This window comes from Mustela putorius, unplaced genomic scaffold (genome assembly GCF_011764305.1).
Source record: "Mustela putorius furo isolate JIRA1106 unplaced genomic scaffold, ASM1176430v1.1 tig00003898_pilon_pilon_pilon, whole genome shotgun sequence".
Taxonomy (NCBI): Eukaryota; Metazoa; Chordata; class Mammalia; order Carnivora; family Mustelidae; genus Mustela; species Mustela putorius.
In genome coordinates, this window is record NW_025422047.1 from 1107888 (window position 1) to 1125961 (window position 18074).

Here is an 18074-nt window from a genome sequence, read left to right on the forward strand (position 1 = left end):
AACTAAATTCTGCTAACAACTACATGAGCTCAGAAAAGGACCTTGAGCTTTGGAAAAGAATGCAGCCTGGCTGACATCTTGCTTATAGCCTTATGAAATGGAGTCAAGGTCCCAGCTGGGCTGTGTCTCACTCCAGACCCATGGAAACTGTAGATCATCAGGGTGTGCTGTTTTCATTCCTTACGTAGTAATAGAACACAGGGTGTGTTGTGTCATTCCTTACGTAGTAATAGAAAATGAATAAAGAGGTTTCTTTTGGTCAGAGTATTTGGTTACAGGCCTCCTTTTAAAAATGCATTTCTTCAATGCCTTTAGACCTAAGGTTTATAAAAACACATTTTCATGGCTGTAAGTGACTTACAAGACTACATGGTCTAGTGCTATAACTCGCTCATGATGAAAGAGGTTGTCAGACTGGTTAAAGCAGACTTGTGCTCAGCACACAGTGAACTCTCCTGATACGCAGGGGCTCGTGTGCTAAGTATAAACACTCAGTTTATGCCTAATGCTTCAGGTATCCATGGACCATATGAAGGCATAAATGCCCATGAAACCAAAATGTGGTGATGGGGCTTTTAGAACTGCCTGGCAATGTCTGAAATAAGCTTTGTAAAGGACATTTAATGAATAGTTATTTAGTACCTATTATCTATCCCTTTTGTGCCAGACCTTGAGTTTGCAGCAGGGAGAGACAGCATTAGGAAATTTTGATTCAATACATCCTACGTTGGCTCCAATTTCTCAGAAATCTGATACGTGACATTCAGAAGAATTAGCAATGCTCAAGTCACTGTAAGCTTCAGGAAGCAGAGCTCTGGTGGCTGGGATATTTCATATGGACCAGCAAGAAGTCCACAAATCTGATCTCATAGGGACAAAAAAATGCATTAAAGCCCAAAGGTCTTCTATGCTGAATGAAGTCACACTAGTACTGGGACCTACAGGCTAAAGAGGGTAGTGTGTTTTCAGTTCCCTCAGGACTGGTCCCTACAAACTTCATAAACCACTCAGCCAAATGCTAGGGCCTTCCGCAAAGTCCCTGGCAAAGCGGAGGGGCTTTGAAAGCATTAGATGCCCGGGGGTGAGTTTATTTCTACCATGCCCAGTATTTTCCCACCATGATGAACAATGGAATTTTATCTTCAACCACTTAAAAAAGAAGAACACACAAGTGTGGGCTTACCATAGGTGCAGAGGAGGATAAAAATGGCAGCTGGGGTGTAAAAACAGAATCCTCGGTGGCCTTCTTGACCTCCGGGGTTATTCCTGGGATTGTCTATGGTATGTGGCAAAAGGAATTCTGTAGACAGAAGTAAGGCTCCTAACCAGTTGACCTTAAAATGGAGAGATTATCCTTGTGGGCCTAATCTAATCACAGGAACCCTTACAAAGCAGGTGTTCTCTCTTGTTGGGGCAGAAGGTGAAGTCAGATTGATTAAAGAATGAGAAGAGCACCTGCTCTCCTCGGCTTTGAAGATCGAAGGGGCCACTTGAGAAGGCATGTGGGCACCTCTGGGAGCAGAGAGATAAGGCAAGAAAAAAAGGCAGGCAAGGAAAAACAGACTTCAAACCACAGCCTGCAACTACACTGGATCCTGACAACAACCCGAATGGGCTTGAAATACATTCCTCCCAGAGCCTCCAGAGAGAGGCAGTTTGGCCCCGTGGATGTCTTGATTTTGGCCTGGTGAGAACCCGAGTGAAGAACCCAAACTTCCAGGGCTGTGAAATAACAAATGTATTGGTTTTAAGCTGCGAATTTTTGTGGTAAATTGTTAAGCAGCAAGTAAGACACGGAAATGGTGTGCCTCCCAGCCAGGCTGGCTAGTCTGGCAACAAATAATTCGCATGCGCGTCCTGGGTGCCAGGTTCCAGTTCATGTACAGGGACGGCTACTGACCAGAGTGCTGGCCTCTGGGTGGAGAACTTCCGTTGTCATGTGAGCAGGGGGATGGCTACTAACCAGAGTGCTGGCCTCTGGAAGGAGAACTTCCGTTGTCATGTGAGCAGGGGCCTAGATCGGAGTCTGCCGGAAAGGGCCATGGGGTTTTTCCCTTTTGTATTTAAGGGACCTTTTTCTCACTGGCTGATCTCTTTTGTCTTGGCAATAATAGACATTCTATTTCTGATCACGTGTGAAGGTCAGGGCACAGGAACTGGCCTGAATTGAAAGCTAACCCCTCTCGTCAATCGGAGCCTTATAGCGGGCTCTGTCCTCAGAGCACCGTGGCCAGGGTGGCCAAGAACTGAGGAAGAGCTCTTCAACACACATTTTATTTCTCATTTCTCCCATGATTACATTAAGTGCGACAGAAAGAGCTTTCAAATTGCATGGCTGTTCTAGCAATGCCATCTGAGAGAATCCTCCACTCATTATTTTGGTTACTGGTCTTCCTGAATAGAAAGCCAGCATATAAATATTGCTGCCCTGCTCCTCTTGAGATAATTGAAAAATGAAAATGGCCACAGCTGCAGAATAGCAATCACCCCACGGCCGGGGGACCAGCTGCGCAGGTGGACAGGGGAGGGTCTCGCCTGGAATGGCAAGGGGGACTGGCCGGGTGTGAGCCTCCTCCTGGGGGTTCCCGTGCTGAGCCCTGGCACCCTCCAATCCCCTTCAATGGTGCCCCTGAGCAGAGACAGCAGGATTTACATGCACGCAGTGGGGGGAGGCATCTCAGGTCTGTCAGTGCCAGCGTGCTGCTCAGAGACTATAGTGGACCAGCCCCTGTCACCCAGGAGCTGCCCTGAAAGCCGGATGCAAACAGCCCCAGTGTCCTGCTCCCTGTTGTGACATTTCCTCAACAGCACGGACTCTTCCTGGAGGCAAGCAAGTCTCTGCAGCTGCCGAGGCCCTGGCTTTAGTAAGGGAGGGCCCTCTGAAGCCTGGCTGGCCTTCCGAGTTATTAGATGCTTCAGAGCTCTCTGCAGCTCGGGGAGGACCCTTTAGTCAAACTCATTTCAAAAGTTAATGGGAAAAAGCTAATGTATTCTGAAGGACGGCAGTAATGTATATAAGCATTTTCTCAGGGGCTCGGGGGCGGAATCATGAGAAAGTACTAAAGACCAATAGTTTACTTTCGGCCGTGAAGCCTGGTTTCCGCAAAGGTCTCCTGCTGGGTGCGGCCAGTTGGGCCCCTGTGGCTGGACCAGCCTGCTGAGCGGTGTGGATGGTGCCACTCTTTCCTGGGGGGATGGGGAGGGGCTGGAGAGGCGGCATCTGCCCCCATGCCGGCACGCTGTCCCCGGACACCAGGAAGGGTTTGGTCCGTCTGTTTTTGGTCACCAAACAATTCAAATTTGGGGCGGCTACTTTACCTCTCCCCTCTAGATGCCATCTCTCCAACCACAGGCCAGACAAAGGGCTGCCAAGAGGCTTTTCGGCTGGAGGCTGGACATGGGACTAACTGTAGAACTTGGGGTTTTATCCATTTACACAGTAGTGGGATGCCTTTTATCTGCTGGAGTTACTGTTCTGGTCAGAAACCTGCAAGCACTCCTCAATTCCCATCAATACCTCCTTATCTTTCCAGATGAATTTCTCACCACTAACCAGAGAGGCCCCCTACTAGGCTGGCCATTGTTCCTCAAATATACCCTAGGCTTCTTTATTTCCATGAAGATACCTCCTGTGCCATTCTTTCAACCTTAGTATACTTCCCCTTGCTCTCATGGAAGAATTCCTTTTTTGCTTCAATATCAAGGCTTCTCTGTAACGAACATTTCCCTCACCACTCTCGATGGAGCTGAGCTCTTTCCTCTCTCAACTCGGATGACACTCTCCATGTATCTCCGTTCTACCGTGGGAGTGTCAAGAAAGTTTAACATAGAAATTTAATTCTTTAATTTAGCCTTTTCCAGATGTGCTTTGTAGAACTCAAGACTTACAGAAAACTACTATTGTTAAAGTTAAAAAAAAAAACACTATTCTTGGTTAAGTATTAAGAGAAATGCTTGGTTTCTTTCTAAAGTATTTTTTAAAGTTCTCCTGTGCTAATGTTCATTGCCAGCATCAGAAAGAGGATATAATATGTGGCATTTCCCAAGTTTACCTGGCCATCAAGCCTGAAAATCCTGCCTCAAAGAGTAAACCTTCTTGTGGTTAATGATGAGTGAACCTACATTTGTGCAACTGATGGTTTTCCCAAGCAGTTCTATCAGAGCTCACAGTCAATGAAACAGAGAAACATATCATTTATATAAATGCATTTTTAAAAGATCCTGTAAGGAATTCATAAGGAATGAGCATCACCTTTTGGCCAAAGGAATACACCCTGGCACATTAGTAATTTTTTATGAGTCTCTATTTTGAGCACAGAAGTTTCTTAAAGCAAGGGGTATCTCTGCTCACATTTTAGATTTTGCATCCTGTATGGTACAGGTAACATGAAAGCTGCCTAAGAAATGTTCGCGGAATAAATCAATCACTTTTCAGAGACCATCATAAAAAGAGAAGACTTTTTATCTGATCAACCAATAAATAATGACACATTTCCCCATTTTCTCTTTGTAAAAATGAAGTCATTTTGGTTCTTGTTTCTTTTCCTCGATGGCTTACGAACCACGTGGGCTCATCAACCCGCCCAGGCTGTGGTGGGAATGTTGAACCTGGAAAATGAGGAGCACAGCCGTAAACACACAGGCTGGGGACACTGCTGGCTCGAACCCAGAGCCACCCTTACCTGGTAGCAGGTGCCGAGTTCTCTCCCATTGGCAGAAAAAGACAACATGCCCATCGCCAGATCCACGAGGCAGCCAATCTCCAGGTCCACGTTGCTTCGACTTGATCTTTGGGAAGTGGCCACAATATCCCCGCCCCAGACCATGTAGCAGTTGCTGCGTTTCACACTAGAAGCCAAAGAGAGGAAGAGGCACAGAATCCGGACTGGGATGGTATACAGTCAAGGCCCAAGGAAATGCCCCGGAAACCTTCCGATAAAGTTTTCCAGTCAGCCCCCAACAATTTTTTTCTTAAATAAATTCATCCAGCTTCAACCCAATTTTCTCAGACATGACCACTCAATTCAGGGATGTGGCAATCTAGCAAGATACTTTCATCCAAAGAACATACTGTTTAGGTACCTGTTTCCTGGCTCTGTGTCAGTTCCCCTTTTGGAAAGAGATCGTGGGTATGGTTGTATTCCCACCTCAGAGACAGGAGATGGAGGTAGAGAGAGGGCAGCCACCATAGGCTGTTTTACACAGGGATTCGGCATAAAAGGCAGGAGCAAAAATCTGCATCAGGGAAAAAGGCTGTAATATCCTTGAAAACTCAGGCCGACATCCTGAGGATGGCAGGCTCGGGCACACTTGCAAAGTAGGTCACAAGTGGTCTCCAAGGCCCAACTACCTCCTTGACCCACACAACCTGGCCCTCCCCTGGGATTTCTGCTTCCTGCACTCTTCAGTAACTAGTAACTAGTAACAGCCAGGGTGCATTTCTCAGCTGGCTGTCTCCCTCTCCCCACAGCGTAAACTCCATTATAGGTATTCATATTTAAAAGCCAAAGAGTGACAGCCACTGCTAGATTGCCATAAAGGTTAAACTGTAGCCATACTATTCCTGCCTTTCAGTGATGACAGTACTAAGTCCATGGATGCCTACTGTCGAATTCAATTCCTAAAACCGAAGTTGTGTGTGGGAATGGAAAGTGCCATGCTTTAGTCATGTTTTAAAGATCCAAATTTGAAATGCCTCCAAATATCTGAAAATCGATCCTGTATTTATTTCTTATTATACGAGACAAAGAACTAAGAATTGCTGAGTACCTCCTACCTCCTGGGTCTTGTTCCAGATGCTAACCTGTCGGTTTTCAAAATAAATGTGATCCAATAAATGCTCCGATAAATCAAGTAATCTGACTGGTGTGGCGGAGCCAGCAAACTCGAGCAATAAACCCAGTTGGGATAGACACAGCAACCTTTGGTTCTTCTGGCTAAAGAGCAAAGTCTTTTGACTGCTTTGCCTGCTTCCTTTCTAACCAACAAGACACGGCATGTTGTTTATAGCATCTATTCTGGGTCTTGCAATAAGACTTTCAGGGGTGGTAATAAGAGTAATGCTTATTCAGTGCCTGGGTCAAGGCACTATTTCAGGCGTTTTTCTATGCATTATCTCATTTAATCCTAATATCACTTTAGGAGACTAGATCTATCATCCTCATTTTATAGATGAGTAAACTGAGGCCCAGTAAGGTTAAGTGGTCCAAAGTCCCACCTTTTGTAAGTTCTGGAACCCAGTTTAAAACCCAGGCAGTTTGCTTCTAGAGTCTGCTCTTCACCACCTGCCCACAGTGGTCCCCCATGACAGAGCAATGCTTGGGGACCTCTCTGGCCACCAGTCTTTGATAAGCCAGGAACACTGAAAGGATATCGGCTGCAAAACGTTCCTGAATTTGTAGGGATAAAGACCAGCTTGGGAGACAACTTATTACACTAGAAAACATGTCTGTTTGGGAAACACTCTCTTAAGTCCCACTTGGATGGACACAAAGCCTGGTCTCCTGGGTGTCTTTGGGGCACGGCTGGCCAGAGATTCTTTCTCTGGTGGCAATCCCCTCCCCGCTCTTCCCAACTCAGTGGACCAGTGGGAAGCCATGGGTATACCTAAAATATGCTTTCCCACAAGATCCCTAATTTGTATCAGTGGTTATTATTCATAAGTCTGCTGTCTCTCTTTTATGTTTCTTTATGCCGTTAGACACCTTATATCCTTAGGATGAGGAGTCTGGAGTCGATGAGTGGCTATGTGATATGGTTCATCTTTTCATTTCTTCTGAATTAACTTCTTTCAGGCACCCAGGGATATTTCTCTGTCTCATTTTGACGTTGTCAAAACTGGGGCTTACCCAGAACTCAGAGAGATGTGTTTGAGGGGGAGCGCAGTGTCCCAATTGTCCGTAAGCCTCTCCCGCCCCTGGGTCATGTTTTACACACGTGATGAAATAAGCCTAGATTTTCACTAATAACATTTACGCCACAGTACTCCCTGTTTGGTGAAGGATTTTTAAACCTGTGCCTCACTTTTCCTTTTTCATAGACATGGGGATGTTTCCTTCTTTTGGGGTATTGGGCGGAAGGAGAAATAAGACAGCTGGGGGGTGGGGTGAAGTGAGGAGCCTGGTGGCTGACCCCGCCCACTGGGAGACCCCCTTACCTTTCATGGACCCGGCCTCTTTCATCCCCTAGAGTGACAGTAACTGTGCAGTTTTTATTCAGGTCGAACTTTTCACTATATAAGTGATAGTCTGGTGTCACCCATCCGACCCAGACGCAGGAGGGGTCCTGTCCAGCAAAGATGCGGATTGCATAGTAGCACTGCTGGGGAAAGACCACAGAAGGAAGTGAATGGTCCCCAGCTGCGGGGGTGGGGGGGAGCAAAATTGACAGAAACAGTAGAGAAGCCCACTTGGCTCTCTTTTCTCAACAAGTACACAAAGCTCTAGAGCCGAATGGTGCTGCACCCCAGACTTAGGATGGGCTGACTAGAGAATCCAGCTTCCTTATTCTTCCCTTTTCTATGGTACATTAACACTGAGACAATTGAGCACTTAATCTATTACCGTTTGCGCCCAGAGATACTACTGATGAAATCCGGGGAGCTGCCATTCAGAATGGTCAGGACAGAACCCTCACCCTCTCCTAGGCACAGACTGCTCTTGTCCAGAACAGGGGGACTCCTGCTATACTTTCCACTTCTATAGGGAAGTACAAAGTGTTTGTGTTGTTGTTTTTTGAAAGTCATGAAAAAGACGCTGCAAAAGAAAAAGCCCACATTGTCTGTGGCTTGGGGACAGGCTGTGTTGAGAACTACAGGAGTTCTTGGCGGGCGTTGTTATGATCTGTGCAGTGTCCCACTATGCCATGGTAATAGCTAAAGCACTTTACCTAAGGGACCACTTCACTGTTTTCTTTATGAAATCGAGCACATCTATTCTCAATGAAGTTACTTTTATGTGTATTCTGTTGTATTTTGTTGATTAGGAGATAAGAGTCAACCAAACTGGGGCTTGAATCTTGCCACTGGCAGCTATTATTTGTATGATCTTGGGCAGGTCATTTGTCCTGTGTTTCAGAGGGCATCATATTGTCCATCTCGTAGCAACAATGTTATTCCTGATCATGGTTAACCTACCACCTTGGGATTACAGGATAACTTTATAGAAGGGGTGACATGCATTTCTTCCAAAGCCTTTTTTTGGGGGGGGTATTAAAGAAGAATGAGAGAAAGAAAGAAATTAGCAAGTGTTGCTTTCTACCTATTGTCTAGCGAGAGAAAAGGGACAAAAATCAGTTTCCATCATCTGGACTCTTCCCTGCGCCTGCTTCTCACTTGATTGCTTTCAACATTATTCCTGGCACTGCTCAGAGAGATGGGAGAGTTGATTCATAGAAGTTTACATAAAAGAACAAACAAAAGGACTCTATGAAAGAGCCCCCCCCCACTCCCTGTTCATTTCAATCAGAAAGGCAGAGCAGGTCCCTGTTGCCCAATGGGCACAAGTACACAATGGTGCCCAATTAGGAGCTCCAGGTGGAACTTCTGCTTTGTACTGAATGACTGTCTTCCTTTTCCCCATTTGAGAAATGTCGGAGATGTGTTCTGGAAGCATCAAGATGGATATTAAAAGACACAGTAATTGGCAATTAAACAAGATCTCTAGACAGATCTTTGCTGTAAGGGGCATATTACCAGGCACAACAAAGAATCAAATAATTAAAACCGTAATTGAGCACATTTACTTACTGTTGTGGTATGAGAGAGTATTTCTTGCATCTGTTTCCTGGGGCAGGGGTTGGGGGGGGGAAGATAATCCATGTTTTAGTTATTCAGCTGTATAGAGAATTCCACAACTCTGACAGGCAGTTGATCTACCTTTAATGACGAAGGCAAGTTTAGAAAATGATTTCCTATACATGAGCGATCCCAACTGGTCTTGGGCATTTGTAATCTGTTACCACAAGCCAAAGTTCTGACTTCCCACTCCTGTCTCTCAGCCCAGCTGGTAAGTCAGAGCTAGGGGGAGGGAGGAAAGATTGAAATCATGTGGGCAGGGATACCTCGGAATACCCCGTCCTGTTCTTTCAAGCAGCTGCACTTGCTTAAAACCATGTACAAAGGGAAAATCTAGAGGAAACCTGGACAAGACAGCTCCAGAGGGGCAGACATACATCAACGATTAGAAATAGACATTAAAGGAAAAGGGGCCTGGGTAGCGTGGTCGTTAAGCATCTGCCTTTGGCTCAGGTCATGATCCTAGGGTCCAAGGATCGAGCCCTACATCGGGATCCCTGCTCAGTGGGAAGCCTGCTTCTCCCTCTCCCACTTTCTCTGCTTGTGTTCCCTCTCTCCCTGTCTCTCTCTGTCATATAAATAAATAAAATCTTAAAAAAAAAAAGAAATAGACATTAAAGAAAGACAGCAAGGAACATATTCCTTATCAGGAAAGGAAGAAGTCTGGGTTGGACACTGGCCACAGTTACACAAAGAAGGCAGTATTTGCCTCTAGAGGCTTGGATTTCACACAAAAGCAACGACAATTGTACCCTCTTATACACTTATATTCCTTTTCCTCCAGAAACATAGGATTTATAGGCTGCAAGGACCCAGAGGGCTCAAGAAGAGCAGAAAGTTTTCCACTAAATGTGACCCTGTTTGGCTTGACCTGTCTGCTAACTATGAATTGCACCAACACCCACCCCATGCCTGTGTACACACACATGCACTCAACATACGTTCCTGTTTCTTTACCTGACCGAAAGCAGAGAGAACCTGACCCACTTGTGCTCCGGCAAAGCAAGAAACAGAGAGGGAAAGCCAACTTTACAGAACACAGGAGGAGCACCTATGAGAGTGGTGCGGGGGATGGGGGCAGGGCTTGCCCTCACCTTTTCTGGAAGGCTTCACTGTCCAGGCAGGGGCTGTGGCTGAAGGAGGAGTGGCACTCAACAGGCATGCTCAGGCGGCAGTAGATCATGCTGGCATTGCTATTCTGTGTGCCAAATGTCTTGTGGGTCACCTTGAGGCATGGAGGACTGTCCATGGTGCCATCGATCCTCACAACCTGGAAACATCATGGGTCCTTACTTGATACATCTGGGCGCCTGCCTTGACCTTGTCCCTTCTTCCCTCATTGCTATTCCATGTGTCATGGCTTTCTGTGAACTCTAAAAGTTGTCACCAATGATAGCCAAACTGTTCCTCTCACTATTACTTGGATCCTGCTCCACAGAAAATAACAGATCTGCCTCTGGCCGAAGAAATGAGGGATTTCAGAACCTGCCCACTGGGTTTTCTGCAAGATCAAGGGTGGACAACAGGTGTAACAGAAGGGGTGGTATTTGGATGACACCGTCTGTCATCTGCCGACAATGACCTTTCAAATCAGGGAGCGAGTGGCTAAAGGAGAAAGTGTTTCCACAGACTTCCATTGTCAGCGGGCAAAAGACTATTTAAGGGAAAAAGACCACAGAAAGCCCAAAGCTCTAGGAAAGACATTACGGTAACCTCAGAGAGGTAATCTCCCACCTGGCACATTTCCCAGCCCCACCCCAGTCACAGCCTGAGGGTTGAGAGACCTCTAAATACTGGGGAAATTCCCAATGCCGGGCACAGCATTGCAAGGGCTGGGGCTGGAGGAGGAAAGAGCAAAGCTGGGTTTTTTAAAAGGTCTGTGTGTATGGTGGGGAGGGGGAGAGGAAGTGAAGTAAGACTTATACTAATTTTCTCATGGTCTCAGTATCTCCCTACGTTCTAGAGAACAGTTCTTATCCTGAGGTCTCTGGGTGTCCTTACCTATTTTTTTGTGATGTTTATATTTTTCTAACAGGGTCTCCAGATTCCATCAGTTTGTCAAAGGGGTTCCTGACCTCAAAAGTTTATGAGCCAGCTTTCTCAAGTGCTGACTAGGTAAGAATCATACATAGAAGTCTCTACTACTTAAGACTGTGGGAAAAAGGAGAGGAGTAAGAGCTGGTGTTTGTTGGGTTTGCACTGGAAGGTGAGTTAAGGGAGCTTATGGTCATGTGGAAGCAAGCCACTGGGTCTCATGCTTTAAGGGAGCGGATCTGTCTGACTTTCCATTAGCAGCACCCCCCCCACCCTCCATGAACAAAATCATGGTGGGCACTGGAAAATAGTGGTAAGCAGATGTAGAACCAGCACCCATACCAGGCTCCTTACAATTTCCTCTAGCTCCCTCCTACAAGATGAGGGTATCATAATCAACTGCTACATGTCAGCTTAAAACGTTGGACATGGTCCTGCAGAAATATATAGGACCTAAAAGACATCGTGTAATGAGCAAAGAATTAGGTCTGGGACATACCATCTTGAGTACAGGTACTGAAATTTTTCAGGAAAACAACACGTAAGGTCTTTGGACACTGTACTCGTATGGCCACGGCAGAACAGAAACATCTGGAGGAAATACAGTGGCGCAAAGGCCCAGGGACCGATCTGCAAGGATGTCTCGGCATGATGGGTGCCGTCTGCAAGATGCCCCTGAGCTGCCACAGTAAACGTGCCCACAGTGACAGCTCGGAGGGCCAGTAAGGCGGTGGCTGGGAGGCAGCCCGGGCATGGACTTTGGTATACAGCTGCCTGTTGACAGGAGCATTAGCAGGAGCTTAGCGCCTCGGCCCACCTGCCCTGCCTAGGCCATCCACGACGTGTAACATTACCTCTATATGGGGATGATCCTTTGGCACGTTGACAAACGTCGGGAGGCGCTTGCTGAACCACATCGCAACGTCCCGGTTCATGTTGACAGCAAAAGGCTCAAAGCCCTCTTGGAGGCCACACATGGTATAAAACTTGAAGGTGCTGGCATCCATCCCGAGATTCATGCGGCCGATCTGAGACAGTCCCAGAGAGCAGATGGGCACAAAGCCTGCACAAGGGTGAAGAGAGCTGCTTCAGCCCCCAGGACCATTCCAGGAAGCTCTGAGCAAGTCAGACCTTGGCTTTCTTCACAGCTCTGGGTCCAGGAGGAAAGAGGGGACACAATCCTTTGGCACACAGATGCTGCAGGAGGTCACATGGAATCTAAGGCTGCCATTGGTGTCTGGGGAAGAGAGCTGACTTTGGTTCAACATGATTTGGGGGAGAAATAATCATCTAACCGAGATTATTCTTAGGGTATAAATATGTTATCAGCTGGAAAAGTAAGAGGATAAGTAAAATTCTTTATCTATGTTTCATTAAAATTGACATTAGGCCCTGGGAAATTTCAAAACACTGCCAAGAACAACACAAGGAGCCTAAAAGAGGACTTGGTACAAACAGCCCAATGTCTCGGCATCTTCCCCAGTGAAATGGGTGATCTAAGTTTCTTCCCGTCTTGAGTCTGATTCTGAACGTGCACTCTGCTGGTTTACAAAATACTGTTTACAAACTGCCAGGCCCCTAGCCTGCTGTTGTGGGCCCCACCCAGGCAGGAGGCGAGATTTTCTAGCAGAAGCCGTGGGCAGTTCCTCCTACCCTCCTACACTTACGGTCTCTTTTCAAGCTTACTCCCAATTCTCATCATATTAACAATCTGCCATACAGAATATTCCAGAGCAGAACTTCATACTGCTTGCCGTTCTTGTCTGTGGGATATTTATAAATCATAATTGTGGACTGACAAGTCGACAGAGCCGGGAAAGCACTAATTATGGGGTGGCGGTGCGGGAGGCAGGCGTAGGGAGAGTACTTGGAAGGGGAGGAGGGCTCGGAGGCCAGTGGCTAAAGGAGGGGCTGGAACCTGCACAAACTAAACTGGTGTCACTCCTAAGACGGGAGTGTTTATTTAAGTGGAAATGTAAAGGCCAACTTCAGGAGAATTTACATTCAACAGTCAGAGCTTCTGTCAGTAGAAACCAGGGACAAAAGCCACTCCTCCTAGAGGCAGTGATGACATGCCATGGCCTGAGGCACAAAGTTTCAATGTAGATGAATCACAGAAGTTAAAAGCAAATCACTCACAAGCTAAGCTGGTTGCTTTCGGAAACTGTCCACTCATTTAGGACACTATCTGAGACCATTTGGTATCATTTCAAGTAGTAGAGCTTTAATGTGATGCTAGCACAATGAGGGTGATGATCATGCAGCAGCCTCCACTCAGGGGTGCTGAGGGCCGAGAGTAGGGGGTGGCCCAACCCTCGGGCAGGTGGATGGACTGCTCAGATAAGCACCCCATCATGCAACCTCCAGAGTGGCACTATGCGTCTGGCAGTTTTGTGCCAGGGACCGTGATAGAGGAAACCATCTCCTTTCTGCAGATGTCGATTTTTTGTAAATAAGGGACCCTTAGAAATCAGATTCTAGTGTGGAATGAGCATTGCCTCTTAGCAATATTTCTTGGGTTCCCATTGGGACAGAGGGATATGCATTAGGAAAAGATGTCAAGGAAGAAAATTATCCTGATCCCAAGGAACTTCTACAAAAAGGGACAAAAACAGAATAGTGAGGAATGAATGTTCTGCTGGAAGGCATCGCTACTCCCAGGACCACATTTTAGCCTCTGCTAAAGGGGTTAACACAACCCAGAAAATTGCTACCGTAGTAGCTGTAACTTGGAGCCAAGATCACAAAGCAGGGTCACCCTGATGTGAGCAGAGAAAGGACATCTTAGGAATACTGGTCTTCTCCTGTCTTCTTCTCTATTGACTTGGGTGGTGGAATGCATGAGCAAGAGACACAAAAGCCTGACTTGTGAATAACAACTCAGGTCACATGAATAACTTCCTAGTCACAGACCACCAGGCAGTGTAAGACACACGTGGAAAAAAACAGGTAATGTGTGTGGGATGTCTTTTCTCTAAGGGACTTGGGCTCCTCTTCATTCCTAAGCTACCACCAAAGCGAACAGCACTTCACTTAGGACAGAACTGAAGACCTGAGGAGCTAATGGACCTGACCAAGGTCATGAGAAGGGCAAGTAACAAAATGGGACAAGATCCCACGTCCTCTGACTCACAGACCCCCTGCCAGTCAGTGTGCAAGAGAAGGGGTGAATGTTCCAGGGGATGAATGCCCCAGCTTTAAATAGCAGTCACGTCCCGGGCAGAGGACTGCACTCATCAGAGTCAAGTACTATCCCTACAGGACAGCAGCCCTTGCTGCAGGGGAGAGTGGAGCAGAGCCTGAGAGAAGGCACAGGTGCACCAGTCACAGATGGGAGACCCATGGAGGAAAGACTGTCTGACACCACCTGGGACTGAGTGGGCACGGATGGGACAGCTCAGTAAAACAGCTGAAAAGAAGCTAGATCCAAAGCCTGGTTCAGGAAAGAAAAAACCAAGAAAGGACCAAGAGCAAAGATAAATCCTCCTAAGATACCTGCACTTTCTCCCAGGGAACACCACTTGATACCAGATACATTGAATCAGCAGCTCCCTCCAGCTAGCTGAGAGACTGTAGCTCATGATCTTTCTCTCTCTAAAAGTCCTTTCTTTGAGGCATTAAAATTTCATGTAACTTTCTAACGGCTAGATAAGGGCAGGGTTGGGGGGACAATTATGATAAACCACATCCGCTACATTTATCAAGTACGTTCTAGGTGTTGGGCACTGGGCTTAGTGCTCTGCAGATCTGGCTCATTGTTATGCCCATGTTACAGAACCGGAAACTGAGGCTTAGCAAGCTGAATTTGCTCAAGGTCTGTCCCCTGGTAAACAGGCAGAGCCAGCATGTGGAGAAGGCTGTCAGAGAAGCAGGCCAGAGCAAGCAATGGGGACTAAGGTCAGGAGGCTTGCTATCTAATTCTTACCTACAATGACTTGCTTGGTGAGTTTTTCTTCACTTTCCCTAAGTGTTATGTCCTTGACCAGTTTGCCTCCAGATAAAGCAGTGGGAGGCCCTCAAACACAAAGGCCCCTTAGATGAAAAGGGCTACTTCTCAAGTGGCCATATAGCTTCCTGGAATAAATCTGGATAAAAAGATCCATTTGGTAAGGTCACACGGCATTAGAGTGAGCAATGACTCTCATAAACAAGGGTTTGCACTTTGCACACAACTCAGTTAACCCTGGCTTCAAATGAAACTGGAAAAGTAAGAGGACAGAAAAATAAAGGGGAAGGGAAATGCCCTTCCCTATATGCAGCCTATGAGGTACAATAAGCTGACATTATTCTTAAAGATTCATTTATTTACCTGAGCGAGAAAGAGAGAGAGAGAGAAAATGAGCAGGAGGGGCAAAGGGTAAAGGAGAGAATCCCAAGCAGACTTCATGCTGAGCGCGGAGCCTGATGCAGGGCTTGATCCCGTGATCCTGAGATCACAACCCGACCCAAACCACGAGTCAGATGCTCCACTGACTGCACCACCCAGAAGGCCCAGTATGCTGACATTTCTGAAGAGGTTTCTGGAGGAAATTCGCAAATAGCATTATCTTGAACTAAGATGCAAGGAGAGTTCTTGTTCCAAGAGAGGACGGCAAGAGCAGAGGCATTTAAATCCCACAGAGGACTCCAGATTCTGCTCAATCTTGTCTCACAAGGCCCCTTGACTAGTCCTGTGATTAGGAAGAGGGAGAGCCAGGAGGGCCATCTTTTTCTAACTCAGGAGCTCAGGGGAAAAAGAAACAAATGTGGTTCCCTAGAAGATCTAAATCAGGGATTTTTTGTTAATCCATTCCAAGCTGTAAAGACACAAGAGCAGCTCATACCGGTAAAGGAACAAATGTGATCTTGGAGACCAGTGATTAGAGGAGTACCTGGGACTTTCCCTGGGCGTTTCTGAGAGTCTCACTCCAGTAGCATGTGCTGTCCCCATGCATTTCCTTCTCTCAGTAAGCATCAGGAAGATGGCTTTTAGAGGCAGCATGTTGTCACGAGCCTCGTAGCCAATGCTAGAAACCAGGGGTGGTGTACCTCTGCTCCAGCCGTTTTCGAGAATGGCGGGGGACCCCCGGCACCTGTGTGGTTTGCTTGCAGAGGGCAGTGACAGCTCCTGCAGGTATGTTTCCTCTGCCACCTATGGGGGTGCTACCAGCAGAGCTGGGGGAATCTGTGAAATCCTGCCAAGCCCCCAGAAGCAGCAGTGGGGAGGCCGTCCCTGCAGACACCAAAGCTACACCAGAGCAGTTTGTCTCCCGGGGGAGTGCTTGGCAGAGAAGCCACACGGGAGAAAGCCGTGCTCCCTCATCATGTTCTGAGGTCTAACAGGGCATTCGGGATTGTATCTCCCTTTCCTTTAAGTGGAATAAAGAGAAGACTAATAGCAAAGGTTTCATCAGCGAAGCTTCTGAGCTTCCAGAAGCTATGAGATGACAACACAGAGAACTGTGATGGTCCAGGCCAGAGATATGAGTAGGGAACAATGATTAGGACAATCCTAATGATGCAGATAAGGGGTATCAGCTATGATACAGAAGAGGATAGAGACAACCATTTATAAATAACCCAGAGGCAAACAGCCCTGTGATGGAATGCCTGTCCCTACTCCTTCCCCGGAAGGACTAGAAACTTCCCACCAGCACCACTCCCATTGAGGGAATGGCCTGAATCCAGGCTGAGATGCTGGCCACCAGAACACAAGCCCAAGGGGGATTCTGTTTTGTGGGGGCTACTGTGTACAAAATGCTTTATTTCAACAGCTGCTTTTCATAACAGCTCAAGGCAAGAATTGTTGTCTCTTTCTACCTTATGCAGAGAGCCAGAGCTAGAGGGCTATTCTAGGCCGCCAGGCTATTGTTACCAAAGAATGGCTTGCTGACTTCCTTTCAACTGTCCTTCTGCAGACTCCTGAGCCATCACAGAATGGAAAGAGCCTTCCAGTTATCTTGTCTCTGTATTATTAAAGTGCAATACAATATTACAGCACAATATGTTAACACCATACGGTACAATTCTATTATAAAACAGCTCCCTAATAATAGACTTTGTGATTCTGAAGGTCAGATCGTGTCCCCATACACAAAAGGTCTAACAGGCAGTTCTTTCATTACAACACAGATGATCTCGAAAAGCAAAGTTACCGTAAAACATCCCTCTTCTTTATAGCATTCTGCTCAAACCCTACAATAGCTCCCATGCCCCAGAGTCAAGGCTAAGGGTGCATGGCCCAAATCTGACAACACAAATTTCTTGAATGAAAAGACTGAATCTTGGTATTCAAGGCTGTCACCTGCACCTTCCCTATCTTCACAGCCTTGTCTTCCATAAATTCCATAGACAAATCTCCCAGATTCTCACACCCTTTCCTGCCATTTTCCGATTCTACACTATTACTCATACTACTCAGACACTTATTCTTACTGTAGTTATATGCTCAGACGGGATACCCTGCTTCTTAGAGGGGGACTTCTCAGAGTCTTTATTTCACATTCAGTTTCGAGCCTGTATTTCTAGAATTTCCTTTCTGTCTTCCTCATTTGCCATTTCTAATCTACTACTTTGTGTTAGGAGTTCTCTTTTCATATTTGTGAGTCATTTAATTTTACAATGAGAAAACAAGCCCCCTCACACTGTTACTGCTTGCATTTATATATACTTTGGACCGCTGTTTCTCACGCTTTAATGTGCAAACCACAGGAGTTCAGCAGTGTGGCATGGGGGCCTGAGATCCTGCATTTCTTACATGTGGGCCACACTTTGAGCAGCAAGGCTTTGGACTTTACAAAGTTCTTATAATTCTGCACCACATACAAGATTCTTAGCCCTCCCTTCTGTGAGACCAAAGACTCCTAGGGAAGTAACCTCCCCCTGTTCCTACACAGCGGGGCCAGGAGAAGGTCACTGGTCCTTGGACTGCTTTTCCCTTAGGGAGCTACTTTCCTTAGGGATGAGCCTCAATCTTCTAGTTCTTCCTTCTCTTCCTGGCCTCAAGATGAGAGCGCTGCATGTGGTGGGTACTGGGAAGACAGAGGTTTCCTAAGCTCAGTGTCAGAGGTGGCCTTCTATACTGCCCTTCTGTCCTACACATTTCCTCTGCTGTGCCTCTGAGTGACACAGAGGTCATTCTCTCTACTGGCAACGTCTTTTCCACAGGTCTCCGAGACCAGGATTCTTTCTTTAAAACCTTGCTTTTAAACCTTTGCAGAAGGCACGAAAATATGACCCCATCTGGCTTCAGTTATCTTGTCTTTCT

The 18074-nt window shown here is 46.7% G+C and overlaps 1 protein-coding gene across 1 annotated transcript in view; it reads right to left on the reverse strand.

Moving 5' to 3' along the window:
* RYR3 (ryanodine receptor 3) overlaps positions 1–18074 on the reverse strand; it is a 505740-nt gene that overhangs the window by 174948 nt on the left and 312718 nt on the right. The window contains exons 28-32 of the mRNA XM_004751026.3: positions 11683–11891; positions 9889–10064; positions 8747–8783; positions 7157–7320; positions 4683–4848 (exon numbers count right to left, since the gene is read on the reverse strand). Of these exons, the coding sequence (XP_004751083.2) occupies positions 4683–4848; positions 7157–7320; positions 8747–8783; positions 9889–10064; positions 11683–11891 (752 nt within the window). The remainder of the gene's footprint in view (positions 1–4682; positions 4849–7156; positions 7321–8746; positions 8784–9888; positions 10065–11682; positions 11892–18074) is intronic.